The sequence below is a fragment of the Prionailurus viverrinus genome, chromosome E1 (genome assembly GCF_022837055.1).
Source record: "Prionailurus viverrinus isolate Anna chromosome E1, UM_Priviv_1.0, whole genome shotgun sequence".
Taxonomy (NCBI): domain Eukaryota; kingdom Metazoa; phylum Chordata; class Mammalia; order Carnivora; family Felidae; genus Prionailurus; species Prionailurus viverrinus.
In genome coordinates, this window is record NC_062574.1 from 47,915,702 (window position 1) to 47,932,881 (window position 17,180).

The 17,180-nt window shown below is 51.9% G+C and overlaps 1 protein-coding gene across 7 annotated transcripts in view; it reads right to left on the bottom strand.

Annotated features, from left to right (window-relative positions):
• The window catches only part of RNF157 (ring finger protein 157), an 84,541-nt gene that overhangs the window by 7,594 nt on the left and 59,767 nt on the right, over positions 1–17,180 (bottom strand). For 6 of the 7 annotated variants that reach the window (XM_047832581.1, XM_047832585.1, XM_047832586.1 and 3 more), the window contains 15 exons: positions 15,402–15,548; positions 14,847–14,964; positions 14,310–14,376; positions 13,967–14,010; positions 13,555–13,602; positions 11,335–11,406; positions 10,460–10,619; positions 10,193–10,305; positions 7,359–7,597; positions 6,535–6,643; positions 4,524–4,635; positions 3,897–4,084; positions 3,555–3,620; positions 2,490–2,538; positions 568–678 (listed from right to left, as the gene is read on the bottom strand). In XM_047832581.1, the coding sequence (XP_047688537.1) occupies positions 568–678; positions 2,490–2,538; positions 3,555–3,620; positions 3,897–4,084; positions 4,524–4,635; positions 6,535–6,643; positions 7,359–7,597; positions 10,193–10,305; positions 10,460–10,619; positions 11,335–11,406; positions 13,555–13,602; positions 13,967–14,010; positions 14,310–14,376; positions 14,847–14,964; positions 15,402–15,548 (1,643 nt within the window). The other variant, XM_047832587.1, reaches the window with a different exon arrangement.

The following is a 17,180-nucleotide window of genomic DNA, read 5'->3' on the forward strand; positions in this document are numbered from 1 at the left end:
GGGGAGCATAGTCACCCTCAACCCCTGACTTCTCCTCTGGGATCCACGTCTAGTAAGTACAATGCAAATGTAACCCAAAGCTCACTGGATCGCAGAGCCATTTGCTAGTCTAAAAAATGTCGGCTTTCAAATTCCTCCCTGTTCCTCTGAAGAGCTATGGATCCCCTTTCCAAAGGCTCAGGCTATCTTTCCAAGACCTTCTTAGAGAGGCGGGGTCTGCCTCAAACTTCCTGTTGATGAAAACAAGACCAGGCTACCTGCCACGGGGCCTGCAGGATGGGGGTGGAAGGCTGCTTGGTCAGGCCAATTCGGAAGAAGGGGGGTTTTTTACTCCTGTCGTCCTGTCCTCATATTCTTGCTCAGGGCAGGGTGTGCTCTCTGCACAAGTTCAAGGACTCTCCCGAGGCCTCCTCACTTCCTTTCAGCATCTGGCTTCCAGCAGCCTAGCACAGCCCATGCCTTCTTGCAGGAAGGCCGGGGCAGGAGACAGGTGTCCCAGGGTGAGAGCAGGGGTGCGAGCAGGGGAGCATCTCCCACCAAGTTCATGTTCAGCAGACTGCCACTCACCGGGTAAGCAGACCTCAGGGCACAGCTTATTGTCCAGTGCTTTCACGCTTGCGATGCCAAAGTCATTGTTATTGTCACACTCCATACCTAGAAATGCGCGTGTCCTCTGGCCTGTAAGGGAGTTAACGCAGTTAGAGAGGGGCTGGCGGTATTTTTTCTCTGCTTTGCTGTCCTTAAAAAAAAAAAAAAAATCTTAAGGATGGAGACAAAAAAAATCAAATCATATGTTTAAAAAAAAGACAGTAATTAAGTGGGTAAAGAGTGGACAATAAAGGAATCAAATTGTGTGAAGCTGCCTGTGTGCCTGCCCTGTCCTGCCCTGTCTCCCTAACTGGCTGCTTCCCAGCAGGTGCTCAGCCTGCTGGAGGCCGCGGGGCACCGGCTCATGCAGAACCGCACTGGTGTGGACTGCGGCGGGGAAAGCTAGGGAGAGCATCTGCTGAAGCTACCCCTGCTCCTGCCTGGGTCTGGTGTGTGTGTGTGTGTGTGTGTGTGTGTGTGTGTGGTATGCACGCACGTGCGTGTTTATGACCACAAGGCTCTGTAAGATGATAAATACATACAACAGACACTAAAAGTCTCAGTTTCCATAATTTTGCATATAAAATCAGAATCACCACATTCACAAAATTATGTTTTGTTTTCCTATGAAACTTGTTATTTTGAGGCTGCCTTAAGGGTCTGACCAGAAACCTACAGACATGTGAGGGGAAGGGGAGAGTTTCAGAAGTTATTTTTTCTAGCTCCCCCTGTGCCGCCGTTTTTCTCTTGGTGAAAGGGAGAGGAAAAAACGTAAAACCACCGTGCGGGCCGTGGGATGTCAGGCAGAAACCGCTCGCCACCCTGCAGTTTTCAGAAGCGAGTATTCTATGGGCGGGAAGCAATCACAAAGGGCAACTCAGGGACCTTGAGCACTGAAGGCATCCACCGAGCAGACGACGCGCCGGGCCCTGTCTTGGGCTGGCGTGCGAGTGTGGCAGGGGCACAGCCTTGGCGGCCGTCCCCTCCTCCTTCAGGGCTTCCTGGTCAGGGGAGAGTGGTCAGGCCAGCATGCACACCCCTGAACTCCCCAAGCAATGGCCAGCGCTAAAGCAGAAGCAGGTAGGATGACATCTGCGTCCGGGCTGCGGCCCGGGTCTGCTCTGGAGGTGCCCTTCCGAGGGAGGAAAGAGACGCTGGCCCCTGGAGCACGTGGCAGTCCATTCCCAGGGGGATTCTCCCAGTACCCCCCACCCCTCGACTCTTCTCACTTCCCTGATCTGAAGATCATTCCTTCTCTCCCAGCCTTGCTAGAAACAAAACTCTTCCATCTGAAGATATAATGGGGGCGTGAGCTACAGTAAAGAAAATTGTGATGATAGCCTACAAACGCTCGTCTACATGGAGCAGCTGGCGTCTGTCGCCTTCTCACCCCTGCTCTGCGCCTACGGGCTCCGAAGGTCCCTCCACTAGCCAAACGTCAGCCACCTTCTTCACCAAGGCAAAACCAGACCAACTGCCTGACGGTCCTTTCTCCCACGTGGAGGAAACTGTTCTGCTGCTGTTCCTAATCATTGGGGCTGCCAGAGCAGCTCTGGGGGGGCGGGGGGAGGGCTCAGCTGCAAAGCGGAAGCGGGAAGGAAGGAAGGTGATGAGGGTCGCCCAAGAAGCTTCAGAACTTAGTCCACGCGAATTTAGAGCTCCCCGTGCGCTTTGTGAAGCAGCTCCGTCCTGATGTCCTCGGCCCTGGGGCCTCCAAAAAGCCAGGAAGATCGCTGCGGCCCTCAGACTCCCTGCTTGCCTTGATACTCCATCAAGAAGGCCGCCTTTCCCCACCAGGCACACTGGTGCCACCGAGTCATCCCGGTGTCCCTTTCTGTACCCTTTGAAGAATCCCAAGAGGGGAAATCTAATAAGAGGGAGCGAAAGACCAGGCCTTTTACCATCTTCTTGTGGGGGGGATCCGTCCTCTTCCTCCATAACATCATTTCCCTAGGACAGAAGGAAGGCGCTATGAGTCTGTAAAAGCAGTAAAATGAATCTGTTGATCAGCTGAAGACAGAAGTAATTGGCCTAATGGTATCTCACTCCAGGGCCTACGTCAATGGCATACATCTCCCGTCGTGTCTGAGGGGCCCGGGAGGCTGAGCAGAGACAGATTTTCCTTGGTGAGGCATGGTCTGCCCGCAGGGACCGCGTCTGAGGCCCGTCACAGATGTGCCCGGGGAATGTCAAGAATAGCCTTGGTAACAGTTTAGCTCATACTGTCTCTGTCTCTTGAAGGTGGACATAAAAGTTGTCAAATGAAAAGGTAAATAGTAAGATCATGGAACTTTCAGAAATTCCTTTGGGATCCCAGACCCCAACGGGCTCTACTCCCGTGAGAGCATCTGGCTCAAGAAAGAGTGCTAGTGCCCTCACTGTGACCTGGGCCTGTCACGCACTTCCCGAATACCTTCATCAGGGCACTCTCATACTGAATTGTAATCCTGTCCGCACCATCTGCCATGGGGCTTCTAGACGAACAGGACATTTAGTGACTCTACACACAACATGGGGCTCGAACTTACGACCCTGAGATCAAGAGTTGCAAGCTCTTGTGACTGAGCCAGCCGGGCGCCTCTGCATGAGTCTGTCTATACAGTCAGGGTCGGGGGGGAGGCCAACACCAGGTCACTGGGGTCTTTGTGTCGTCCCGTGCCAGGAGGTGCCTGAGACAGTCATTCTGTGTAAATACTGAGCGAACGAAGGACACACACGCTCAGGTGGAGGGTCCTACCCAGAACAGTTCCCTCTAGGACCCACTCCACACCTGCTACGCTGGGACTGGTGCACGGTGCCGTGGGACAGTCCACCGACCGGAGTGTGTGGCCACTCTCCCCTGCACACCACACCCCACCCCCAACTGAGCCAAGCCTGCCACCTTAGGAGGGCTCTTCCAGAACAGCACCCATCCTACCGCGCCCCCCCACCTCCGCCAGTGCCAACAGCCCCACCATCGGCGTTACCTCTGCGTCCTGCTCCTCGGCGGCGAGGCCGACGAAGTTGCTGTCCGGAGATGCTGCCGGCATCACCTGCCACAGAGCAACAGAGATCAAGGCACAGACAGACCCAGCTCGCAGGGCTGCAAAACCGACCCGAGCCCTCGGCACGGAAGTGGCACCAAAGAGAAGGGTCAGAGGCGAGGGGTGTTTGATGCAACGACCCCACCTCGTCTGCCAGGCCCTCCTTCCGAGCCCGGTGGGCACTCGGCAGCTGTCCCCCCGGCAGACCGTGGGGGGAGCTGCCCTGGCCGCGTGTGCCGAGTCACGGCAGCAAGGACCGTCCCCAACCCCGGGCTCCTCCCTCACCTCTCCTTCTTCTGAGGGGGCCCTGCTGGCGGCCCGGGGCGAAGGGAGCGCCTCTCCCTCTTCTTCAGTGCCGGGGGCGATGTAAGAGCCGGACATGGAGGAGACCGTGTCGGTGCTGATCTGGGAGTGGCGGCTCTGGGAGGACACCATGGACATGACGGACTGGGCCAGACTGCTGCTGGCAGGGTCTGGGGAGGCCGGAGCGGAAGGAAGGAGACGGGAGGTCAGGCTTCGGCGAGCGGACTGAGGAGCGGACCCACCTCCCTGTGCTCACGCAGCGAGGACCACAGCGGCCACACCGCACCCTTACCTAAAAAGCTTCGGGTTCAAGGTTTTCCGAGGTTCTGCCCCTTTGCATTTTAGAGCTCAGGACTCTACCCCGGGAGCCAGGGTTTGCTCGTCTCTGACTTAATGTTACAGGAACCGCTGACGGCAGGCCGGGAAACAGACGAGGACTCCTGCCCCCCTGCCTGGCTGTCAGCAGGACCCCCTTGCTTCTGACTTTGGCCTCGTTAGTCACGCAACTTAGGTATCAACCTGCTGGCCCAAGTCCATCCTGGAGGAACTGTCAGGGGTGCTGAGCGCTGGGCTGAGGGGCCGAGCGTGCAGTCCCCCTCCCTCATGTACCTTCTGGGGAGGAGATTGTGGAAGAGAGAGGCGTCCCTGTGCAAGACGACTGGTCAATAGCTCCCGACGATGACATGGTAAGATTCTCACTTTCTGGAGTTATGCCACATTCCTGGAGGGAAACAGTTAAGTGCAAAGGGAAGGGTGTAAGGGCAGGGGGCTGGCTACGGAGGGTGAGGGGGGCATCGGGGCGCTGAGGGCCCCTCCATCAGGGGGCTACGTGCGGAGGAGGGGCGGTTTCTCTTGTCCTCACTTCTCTGCCGCCCTGGCCTGGAATGGCTGTCTCCCAGGGGAGGTGCAAACTTCAGTCAGCACATCCTGCCTGAGGCACAGCATCTGCTAGGGCCATACAAAGACTGCAGCTCAGGTGACACAGGTCACCCAGCAGCTGTGACACGGGAACACCCCAGGTTTCCCCAGGATTATAAACCGCTTTCCTTCTGAAGGAGAACACAAAACCAGCAGAGGCCTCACTGCCTGCCAGGCACCTCCGCTTGGATATCGGGTTAGTTCCAGCTCAATCGACCTAACACAAACACTACCTTTGCCTCCCCACCCACTCCCGACACCCCAGCTATCGGTCACCTGGGCCAGTACCCTCACCCCATCCCAGGCAGATGGGGATTCTGCCCCTATAACCTTTTCTCCAGGAGTTTTGTTTGGTTTTAAGTAGTCTCCACACCCAATGTGGGGCTTCAGCTCATGACTCTGAGATCAGGAGTCACGTGCTCTACTGACTGAGCCAGTGGGTGCCCAAGGAGCTCTGTGTTTATTGTAGCTAAAGGATTCCCTCCCGCCTGGGCCAGTGGAGTCATCCTGACGGCCTGCTGGAATCTGGGCGGCCACTGTGTGCCTCCGTCAGGCAGGCCTTCCTACAGCAAAGCTCTCCCAGACAGCGGGCCTGCTCAGAGCCCCGGCCTCCGCCCTACACCTCTGCGTGCCCTGCCCTGGCCATCTCAGATGCTTCTGTCGCCTTTCTCTAGGAGTCTAAAACATGCTGAGAGTCAGCTCAAATGCTACTCCTCCACTCTGCTCCCCTGGTTTATAACTGCTCCTGTCTCTGCCACAGCACTTTACTGTCCCTTCTTCTCTGTCGTTAAAATTCACTCAATGGGGCACCTGCGTGGCTCAGTTGGTTGAGCGTCCGACTTCAGCTCACGTCACAATCTCTCCGTTCAGGAGCCTGAGCCCTATGTCGGGTTCGCTGCTGGCAGCGCAGAGCCTGTTCTGGATCCTCTGCCCCTCTATCTGCCCCCCCCCCCCAATAAATAAAACATTAAAAAAGATTCATCTATTCATCCATTCAGCAAACAGCGCTAGGCACAGCACTGATACTTGTGTGCGTGTCCTGTCCCCAACCAGACACTGAGATCCCAAGGTCAGGAACCACTTCATCAGGTTTGCCTGTTCACTCTCCCTAGCTCACCGCTGTACAGAGAGCGGGGGTAATGAACCTGTTCAATGAAGCCTGTGGGGGGCACGGGTGGCAAGCCCCGCCCTCTTCCACCGGCCTCCCAACGCACCTCTGCTGGGCCTTCCTGCTGCCTGTTCCCACGCCCGCAACCTGCTCTCCTCAGACATCTGCATCGTTCACTCTCTCACCTCCTTCCGTCTTGGTTCACAGACTACTTTTTACAGACGGCAGCCCCCACCTCTGGCCTTGAAGTCCCTTGTCTGACGAGCCAACCCACAGCACGGTCTGACACACCCCTTTTCTCCTGTCTCTGCGTCCATCCTAGCCCCGATGGCAAGAATATCAGCGCCACCAGGGCAAGGACTTTTGTAGTTTCCTTACTGCTACTGTTCTCAGCATACGGAACAGTGCCTGGTAGAGAACACAGACAGGCTCAATATATTGTTGAAAAGATGGACGTAATGAAATCTTTGCTGCTGTCTCAAAGGGTGTTCCAAGGTGCCCGAGGAACGAACGAAGGCAGACGCACCTGGAGAGGCCTGTGGGACGGAAGAACCTGTGGTCCAACGTCCGAGAAACGGAGGGGAATGAAATTACCTCTTCGAGATGCTGAGCTGAGGGTCTCTGAGAGAGCGGTGTCTCTGACTCGCTGCAAGAACGCTCGTCTTCCTCTTCACGCAACACAGAAGAGTTCTGGGAAACAGACCTGTAACAGTCCGGAGGGGAAAGCATCTGGTGCCACAATCCACACGAAGAGGGGGACTGACTTGTACTCTCACGAGCCGGACTCCATGGGAAGAAGAGGCCCGAGAGGGGACGGAAAGGAAGCCCAGGTCTTAAGGAGGAGGACGGAGGTGGGAAAGAGCCCTAGGGGTAGCCTGAGCGCTTTTCGGGGTGTCAGAAAATCTGGGCTTTACCTTTAACTCCTTTAGTAACTTGTGTCTGTACCTGGGGAAAAGTCACTGACATTGTTAGGGTCTCAACATTTTCATCTATAAAATACGCTCCTTAACTCTGCCACAGAAAGCTTATCATGACTTGTGCCTAGTTGGATTCAAATGCTTATGAGGTACAGATCACAAGGTTCCTTCAGTCTTTAGACTGAGCGACGCTCCCCACAGGCGTCAATGACCCTAGGGATGTCCTTTTCCCCCCCAAAACACATGAGATTTGCCTGTCTGGATTCTCCTAAGTACCCACAGGTACCGTAAGTATCTTCCTCACCTACGGAATGGGGTAACCTTCTGCCAGAGTGTTCACCCCAGGTCTTAAGTGGGACAAAAAAGCTCCGGGAACAGCCCAGAAGGTCTACGCTGCCCTGGGGACCCAGGACGTGAGCCAGCACTGAGGAGGTGAGAGAAGCAGTGAGAGCCTATCGTCAGGGCCTTGAGGGGCAACACTGTCGAGCACCAACCACTCACTTGGAGAGACTCTTTTTGAGCTCAATTCCTTGGCTGCTACAGTCGGACAGGCGGTCGAGTGGGGAGAGCGTCCTGACAGGAGGCAGGTGGCCATCACTGCCGTACGAGGGGAGCATTCCCGAGAGGTGGCCGTCTCCAAGCACGTGAAGGGCAGGGGCCGCTGGGGATGGGGTGAGGGGCCCATTGAGGGCCTCCAGAAGAGACACAACTTCATAACCTGGTGGAATGTTCTCTGAGGACTAGGGGAATCAGAGACAGGTTGAAAAATTAATTAAGTACTCTTTGTTTTATGACACGATCATGTTTCTCACTCTACACTGAAAAAAAAAATGTTTTCTTTTACAGCTGGTCTGGCAAGAAAAGCTTCTGCAAAGGAGGCCAAAGAAAGACACAATGTCAGGGAACCTGCATATTCCTACATTCCGCTTACAGGCGAACATCTTCTCAGCAATGTTTATTTTTCTGATTGTAATGGGAATACAGGTTCGTTACAGGGAATACGTGCTCATTACCGCGAGATCATAACCTAAGCAGAAATCAAGAGTCAGACGTTAACTGACGGAGCCCCCAGGCGCCCCTATCTGTAAATCACAATTTTATATCCTGCTTTATTTTAGCAAATGTAAGTATTTTCCTTCATACATGTCCCCTTGTCACAGATTCCATGTTCCCTACCTGTTCTCTGCCCGGGATTTAGCTGCATCCACCATTTCCTACTGTAAGCAACATTTTCAGGAACATCCTTGTGTACAGATCTTTTATTGTTTTTGGAGATTTAATTGGCTTCATTAAGCAATTCGTGAAGCGGGCAACATCCCATCTAGCAAGGAGAGAAATGCTACCACAAATCTTTTTTTTTTTTTTTCCACATTGTTTTCTTGGTATTAAATTCTTAGATCTTCGATGACCAGATACAGATGTTTTTAAGGCGCTTGATGTATACAGCTATACGGTTTTGTTTCCTCAAAGAGCCTTCTAGTCACACTCCTATAAGCAGCACAGAAAACCTATTTCAACTGCTTCTCTGACAGCATGGAGTAGCTTTAAGAAGCTTTCGAATCTAGGGGCGGCTGGGTGGCTTAGTCGGTTGAGTGTCTGACTCTTGGTTTCAGCTCAGGTCATGATCTCATGATTGGTGGGTTTGAGCCCTGTGTGCAGACAGCGTGGAGTCTGCTTGGGATTCTCTCTCTCCCTCTCTCTGCCCCTTCCCTGCTCATGTTCTCTCTCTTTCTCTCAAACTAAATATATAAAACTTAAACAAAAAAAAAGCTTTCGAATCTGAAAGGTGAAAAATGGTACCTCATTTTATTTTTTTTTAATTATTATTTTTTTGTTTGAGAGAGAGAGAGAGAGAGAGAGAATGACAGAGGGGCAGAGAAAGAGAGGGACAGAGGATCTGAAGTGGGCTCTGTGCTGACAGCAGCCAAGTCCAATGTGGGACTTGAACTCACAAACCAATGAGATCATGACGTGAGCCTAAGTTGGATGTTCAATGGACTGAGCCACCCAGGCGCCCTGGAACCTCATTCTAATTGATTGGTATATGGTGGATCTCTAATGTGGTTGACTTAAAAAAAAAAAAAAAAGATTGTTAACCAGTTAAGCATTCTCTTCTGAGAATTAAAAAAAAAATATTCTGGGGTGCCTGGGTGGCTCAGTCGGTTAAGCATCCGACTTTGGCTCAGGTCATGATCTCACAGTATGTGAGTTCGAGCCCCGCGTTGGGCTCTGTGCTCACAGCTCAGAGCCTGGAGCCTGCTTCGGATTCTGTGTCTCCTCGTCTCTCTGCCCCTCCCATGCTCATGCTCATGCTCTGTCTCTTAATAATAAGTAAAAGTTAAAAAAAAATTAAAAAAAAAATCCTTTGTCCATTTATCTACTGTTTTATCATATGAGCCATGGCAAAGACATTGTCTTTCCTCTGATATAAATGCTGAAGACACTTTTTTCTTTAAATGATTTGTTGTTTACCTATTTTAATTTTTTACACATATGAACTTTCACATTTTTTATACGGTAAAATCTACCCTTCTTTTTTTTTTTTTTTTTGTAGTGTTCCTCTGCTTTTAAGCTTAGAGAGTCCTCTCCCATGCCAAGTCAATTAAAGAATCACCTATAATTTATTCTCAGTCTTTAATATTTGGTTTGGTTTCGTTTGCTTTAATATAGTTACTCTATCTGGAATTTTAGTTGTTAATCTGGTAAGGAGTAAAGTGCTAGGCTGATTTCTCCTCCCTAAATAGCTAACTAATTATCCTAATACCATGTACTGAACAATGGCTCTCTTCTACTGGTGTATGAATCTGAAGACGGTCTCTGCTACGAAAGCACAGCTTCGAGGCTGCGTTCTAACGCCATCACTTATGCTGTGAAACCGAGGTGAAATATTTCATCCACTCGGGTCGCAGTTGCTAAAGCCATGAAATGGGATAAAGAAAACAGTTACCTTCTTCGAGGACTCGGATAAAGACAGTAAACTGTATTCAAATCCAAAACAATCATCCCCTTGTTCCTGCTTGGGGGGAGTTCCAGAGCTGGACCCCACTGGGAGGAGGCTGCACGCAGACAGCTCTAGGCGTCGTAAATATTAACTGGACGCCCAGTTCCCAGGGAGGAAAAGGGGGATTTAATGATCAGTATCCAATTTTCCGTGGTAATACCGGTCGGTTTTAACACAATGTGACCTCAGCCAGCTTACCAAATACTGCAGCATGCCAGGGTTTAATTACTTGTTGCAAAGTCAGGTAAAGAAGGGTGAGAGGTGAAAAAAAAAAACCAGCAAGGAGAGCAGAACGCCTGCCTCACAAACGGTCACGGTGCCCAGCCCAACTTACTGAATGCTCTTCCGAGTCAGATGTCTGAGACGAGATGATGGGGTTAAAGCCGGTTGGGGACAAGGGGCCCAGTTTTTTCCTCATGGCCCGGATCTGAAGCAGTGCCCGGAAGGCTGGAAGAAGGAAACAGGCCATCGGGCCATCCTGATGCAGGAGTCAGGCTACACGAAAGCCCGGGCAGAAACCACAGTCCCCCCACCCCCACCCCAGTGTCGGTCAGTTCGCAGACCCCGCTGTCAGGTCCCGGCCTGCGGTTCTGGCGCTTACGCAGTCGGCAGATGGGGCAGTTGTTGGCCTGGTAGCGCAGGGTGTCCGCACACGTGTTACACAGGCAGAGGTGGCGACAGGGCAGAATCAAGGTGTCGCGGACATCCGAGAGACATACCACGCACTCAGCGCTGTTATCGCTCACTTCATCCTCAGCCACCTGTCCCAGGAGACAGAAATTCAGCCGGTGACACAAAGCCCTTCGTGTCCTCCATTTTCTTCACAAGCAGCTTTGCCTGAAGAGCTGAGACAAGTGGTAAGAACAAAACCTTACATTTGCTTTGGACTTAAAAAAAAAAAAAAAGTTTATTTATTTTTGAGGAAAAGAAAGGCAGAGAGACAGAGAATCCCAAGCAGGCCCTGTCAGCACAGAGCCTGACGCTCTGTGCTGGGGCTCGATCCCATGAACTGTGAGATCATGAACTGAGCCCAAATTAAGAGCCGGATGCTCAATGGACTGAGCCACCCAGGCGCCCCTGCTTTGACTTGACTTTACCGTTCAGCAAGCGCGTTCACATACTGGTCAGTATCACTTCTTCTGGGAACTATTTATCTCAAGCTCGTCCTACGGGGCTCAGATCTGTCCTCTCCGACAGATCTGGCGGGGCCCTAGGAGACCACACCAGGAAGGGCAGGGGCCAGGTAACTGGGTGACCAGAACTCTGCAGAACAACTGATCCCTGCCTGCCTGTGTTTTTCATTTTGGAAGTGATGTAAGCATAAGCATCTGAAATAAGGAACAAGAGAACACCCTCCTGGGACCAAACTGATTCCAGAGTTGGTCATGCTAAACCCTGAGATCCCACCTTCATCAGAGCATTTCTTACTCCGTCCCCAGGGAAAAAAGTACATTCAGAATTTCGGATGGAACTTGCCTTAGAATCCTGGGTGTTGTACTTGTTTTCAATTCCATAGATCTCCTGAAGGAGGTAGCTGACCCCATCTACCTGAAGAGCAAACAGAGAAGTTCAAGGGCAGGCTGACTCAACAGAGATAAGTAGGAATTTGCCCCTCAACCTTCTCTGGTAACCAAGGACTACTGATGCACAATGAAAAAAAGCAAAGGCCTAGACAAGTAAGGATGCTTTTTTTTTTTAATTAAAAAAAAATTTTTTTTTTTGGGGGGCGCCTGGGTGGCTCAGTCGGTTAAGCGTCCGACTTCAGCCAGGTCATGATCTCGCGGTCCGTGAGTTCGAGCCCCGCGTCGGGCTCTGTGCTGACAGCTCAGAGCCTGGAGCCTGTTTCAGATTCTGTGTCTCCCTCTCTCTGACCCTCCCCCGTTCATGCTCTGTCTCTCTCTGTCTCAAAAATAAATAAACGTTAAAAAAAAAAGAAAAAAAAATTTTTAAGTGTTTATTTGCTTTTGAGACAATGCGAGAGACAGAGTGCAAGCAGTGGAGGGGCAGACAGAGGGAGAAACAGAATCCGAAGCGGGCTCCAGGCTCTGAGCTGTCAGCACAGAGCCCGACGTGGGGCTGGAACTCACGAACTGTGAGATCATGACCTGAGCCGAAGTCGGATGCTCAACTCACTGAGCCACTCAGGCACCCCAAGGATGCTTTTATTTACTTATGTTTTCTCTTTGACAGAGAAAAGGAAATCCAATGTTTGATTCACCCACCATTATACCCAACAGGGAACATGAAAGTTCACAAATACAACACTAATCTGTGTACTGCAGCTCACTATTCCAGACAGTTAAGAAGGGATAGACTAAGCAAATGGAAGAATGTGCATCAAAACAGAAGCATCAGCTATGTAACCAAAGTTAAGTATAGACATTACAAAACCAAAGGAATGGAAAAGAGAAAGAAAAGAAAGAAAGAAAGAAAGAAAGAAAGAAAGAAAGTGGGCAAGGGAAAGAGGGGAAAGGAAAACATCTGAAGCAAAGAGAGACAGTAAGACCTTGAAGGGGAGGCCAATGGAGCCCCCCCACCTGCACGAGCCACCGTCACCCACAGAGCCAAGGACCCCTCTTGGCCCTGTTCCTTAAAACCCCAAGTTCAATGCCCACTCCCACTAGCCTAGCCACCTCAGAGCCAAAGCAGGCCCTTTTCTTGTTTCTTTACATGAGCCCACTCCTCCCTCGGCTTCACCTCTGTCCCACTGATCCCCTCCCCTCAGACCTAGACGGTCACTGATTTTATACCTCACTCTCCGGTGTGACAGAGTCAGTTGCTAATGCCAAGCTAGCAATAGGAAAATAGACCATTTACCTTGAGCTACCCTGGCCTTTCCATCCTATCTAGGCGTTCTGGGAAATGAGGCCTCCCCACGAGACAACTCACCAAAGCCTGGCCGTGGCAGGCGGTACTCTGGGCCCAGGATCTGTTTCCTCCTGTGCCTCTTAAGACTTGTTTCGACCTACTGATTCTAACGGAAAGGATATTATCAACAGATTTAGACTAAGGTGTTATTGACTACTATTGGCCTCATTAATGAATAACTCAGAAGTTCAGACACCTGCCACCCATCTGCAGGGGAGGCTGGCCAGTGCCACTGGCACCACTCTTCAGGACTCTCCGCTCACCGTTGCAAGAGTGGAAAAAAAAGTGCTGGCACACAGCAGGGGTTAGGCCTTTGAGCAGACATATGCGTGACTTGCTGGTCATCCCGGAAGACAGCAGATGGCCAGGAAACTTGGAATTTTAGAAAAACACTTGGTGGGATAAATTAAGCCAAGGGCTCTGACTGGCTCTGAATTGGACCCCGACATTTTATCCTTTAGCTCGGAATGTTTCTCGCCCTGGCATTTTCAATGAAAAGAGTTCTCCCTAAACCTAATGTCAAGAGACAAATCCTGTTCTTTCCTTTCTCAAGACCTTTGCTCAGATAATGGCTGCCTCCACACCAACAATTCTGGAACAAGAAAGACACCAAAGTCAGTATTCTTTTCAGGCCACCCAAGGAGTTTCTAACACACAAAAGGACTCCTTTTTTTTTTTTTTTTTTTTATTTTAACTTTTCTTGGATTAAAAAAAAGGGGGGGAGTGGAAGAGAAAGAAGCATGCTTAGCAAAAGAGAAAAAGAGAGAGATGAAAAGAAAGAAGTCTGGGGCGGGGGTGGGCAACGATCCCCGGCCCTCAGATACCTACCACTTGTTTCTGTTTGAGGGGCTTGACACAGAATGACCCATCGGTGTGCTGGAATGAAACACGACCGTTAGGACCAGGAAGCAGGGGCAGGAACCGGGCGTTCTCGGGCACTCCTCTCATGACACCTGCGTGTGATGGCACACTCCTCACGCCGCGGGGCCTCATGAGCATCTAGTCTGACCCTTCCGTCTCGGGAAGAGGAGACTGCGGCCTCGAGAGCTGCAGGTCGCGCAGCATGCGGGCGGCAGAGCTGGACCGAGGCCCGAGGGCGGCCCCCAGTGTGGTGCTCCTCCCGCTCCGTGGGGAGCTGGGCCTGTCCTGCCGCGCTCAGGGAGCCGGCCAACAGGCCGCACGCGTCCCCGCACGAAAGACAGCTAAACAGAACCGAGTGAGGCCCTGTGAAGCTACTCACCTTTTCAAAAGTGCCCAGCAGTACATGGCAATGGCCAAAATACTCTGAAAAAAATAAAGGCACGCGGATGAAGGAGAAAGCCAAACAGCACACCTTGCCACCCATCTATCTTCCCCGATTCCCCCCAACCCGGAAGACCAGACGCTCTGGGCCGTCAGGAGAAGGGGCCCGTCCCCTCACCCAGGGCTGTTCTCATCAGCCTAAGGAGTGCAAGGGGCATGGAAACCGGCTGCCTGATCCCCACGGAGGGGGCGTGTTGTTCCCGAGGCCACAGCGACTGCCCGGCCTGTGCACCACAAAAGGGCAGCGCGTAGAGCAAAAGAAGACAGAGAACGCCCATTACCGTCTCCTTCATCCACCACGGCGTGGACCACTAAAGGGTAAACCTCTCGGTCCAGATCAAAGCCAAGCTGAAGGGAAAGAAAAGGGGGGGGGGGAGGGGAGGAAAGACTTAACACGTTTAAATGGCCCAGTAGTCCATCAGAAAGGGAGACATCGTCAAGAAGCATTAACTTCATCTCTGCTCTCATTCGTCAACTTCGTGACCACCTGAGTCTGTTTAACTGGAGGCCACCGTTGCTTTCTAAAGTCTCATGGCTGTGAAGCCCTCTAACTGGCAGGTTCTTCTCTTTGAACGTGACTTTCTCAAAACACCCGGGGTGAACGTGCTACTTTGGAACAGAAAAGCTATCGACATGAGGTGTGTTTTAAGGGCAAGGAGAAGTTACAGCGCTGAAGAACATGGCGTCCCAGCATCTGGGCGGTCCGGGCACTGCCGGCCGGAGTCCTGACTAGGTCCTAGGCCCATCTGGGTCCACGTGAGGGACCTGCCCCCACGCTTTCTCCCAGCAGCCTGTCACCGCCCCCGGAGGCAGCTCACCTCCTCTTCTGCCCACTCTGAGGGGTCCACGGTGTGGGAGGGCAGGCAGAACTGCTGGCCGACCCCTCGCTTGTAGTGCACCGTCTCCGACTGGAGGCTGTTGTCCTTGGGGATGTAGCTGTCCATCAGAGAGGGAGACAAAGCAAAAGTCAGTATCTAGCCCGGAAGGATCTGACCGCTTCCTCCGTCCCACGCCTGGTCTCGGTATCAACGGGCTCTAGGTACAGAAAAGGAAAGGAAATATTTCCTTCTAATGTGTCCTTTGCTCTTGCTTGGGAACGCCGTTAAGATTATATGTCCAACCCACACATCCGCACAAAGGTGGCTTAACAGATTTTTAGCAGCATCTTGATGAAATGAAAGGTTGTGCCACCATCTGCCCCTGCACAAGCTGGCCCAGATCGAAGGGAAAAGGCAAAGAGGTGGGGCTCTGCAGAAGAAAGTCCGGGCTCAGGAACCAGATCTCACCCGGTCCGTAGGTTTTTTTCCCACAGGTGAGCGCGGAAGGCTCGCCTGTCTGGGAGGGATGTGGCTCACCTGGCCTCTCGTTCTTACCTGGCAATCCCGTTCTGGAACTCTTCCGTGGCCTGATAGTAGATGGTGATGGCCACCCGAGCGTCAGTGTCAAAGGTGAACTCCACATTGTAGTGGACTTTAGCTCTGCCCGCCTCTTCTCCCAGGGTCTTCACTTCCTCGGCACACCTAGAAAACCAGAAAGACGTGGCATTTGGGAGCTCGCAAACCAGTTTTCAATTTATCTTTTACAAATTTTTACACTTCATACATCGTGAGCTTCTCTCCAGGGTCGGAAACGTAGGCCCGCACCTTCATTTCGAGTGATGGCTGAACACCCCGTGAGCACTGCTGTTGGGCATTTAGGTGACTTCTGATGTTTTGCGGTGCTATAATGGACATTTGTGCATTTGCCAGACCTTTTTTTTTTTTTTATTTCTTTAGTTTTGTCGTAATCGAAGTTACTAATCACATAGCTTCGTTTCCACGGGGCTTGTTACTATCATAGCAGGCCCTCCCCCCTCCTTTCCCCCTCTTCAGAGACAATCTTTACCTCGTTTAGCTGATCGTTGTCGCATTTACCTATTTTCTATACAACATGCTTAGATTATCATTTTTTTAAATGTTTTTATTTTTACTTTTGAGACAGAGACAGACACAGACACAGAGCACAAACAGGGGAGGGACAGAGAGAGAGGGAGACACAGAATCCAAAGCAGACTCCAGGCTTTAAGCTGTCAGCACAGAGCCTGACGAGGGGCTCGAACCCATGAACGGTGAGATGGTGACTTGAGCCGAAGTCGGACACTTAACCGACTGAGCCACCCAGGCACCCCACGTGGATCATTCCGGACTCTTCAGTTCCAGGTGCTAGCCACTGACTTCGTACTATGGGAACCAGGATTTCTTTCTCTTTCCTCGCGCGGCCCCATATGTAGTACCCACCCCCCACCCCCCAGTACGCTCTATCTCGATTCTGCTAGTTCAGCACATCCGCGTCTGTCTTACTGTGATTATATGGACGTGGTTCCCGGCTTAGCCACAGAGTAATCTCTGAGTATTTTTCTTTCCCTTTTTCTTAAGAGTTTGTGCTCATTTCTCTTTCAGTCGCTCGGTTTCCTAGGTACTTTCTCACTAATTCAGACCCTAGCCCTCTGCTGGCCATCCGTCTAAATCTCTCCATGTCCAGAAGTGCCGGGTGTTCCATGCATCTTGTCTTCTTGAGGGGGGTCCTACCTGGACCCCAGGCCCTCTGTGCCTGGGTGCAACCACCCGGAGCCACCCCCCCCCCCCCCCCCCCCCCGTTATCCCGGGAAGTCCCCTCCACCTCTTTCCTGCATCTCCTGGCTTCTTCTTCCTTGGGCCACGCTTTCACTGTGGCAGAGCACCTCTTCCACTAGCCTCCTGAAAAAGGACGTGTTGGAGGGATCACCTTTTTGAGAGATTTTATTCCACAGCCACACCACACTAAAAGTTTGGTTGAGGGGCGCCTGGGCGGGGTTAGTCGGTGAAGCGTCCGACTCTTGATCTCGGCTCAGGTCATGATCTCAGTTTGTGAATTTGAGCCCCGTATCAGGCTCTGCACTGATGGCGCGGAGCCTGCGGCTTGGGATTCTGCCTCTCCTTCTCTCTGCCCCTTCCCTGCTTGTGTGCTCTCTTCTCTCTCTTTCGCTCTCTCTCTCTCAAAATAAATAAATACACTTAAAAATGAAAAGATTATTTGGTTGAACAAAGAGTGCTGGGTCATAAATACTTCTAAAAAGCCATTTGAAAACATTGCTGCATCACCCTCCGGCGTCTAGCACCGCCTCCAGAAGCCAT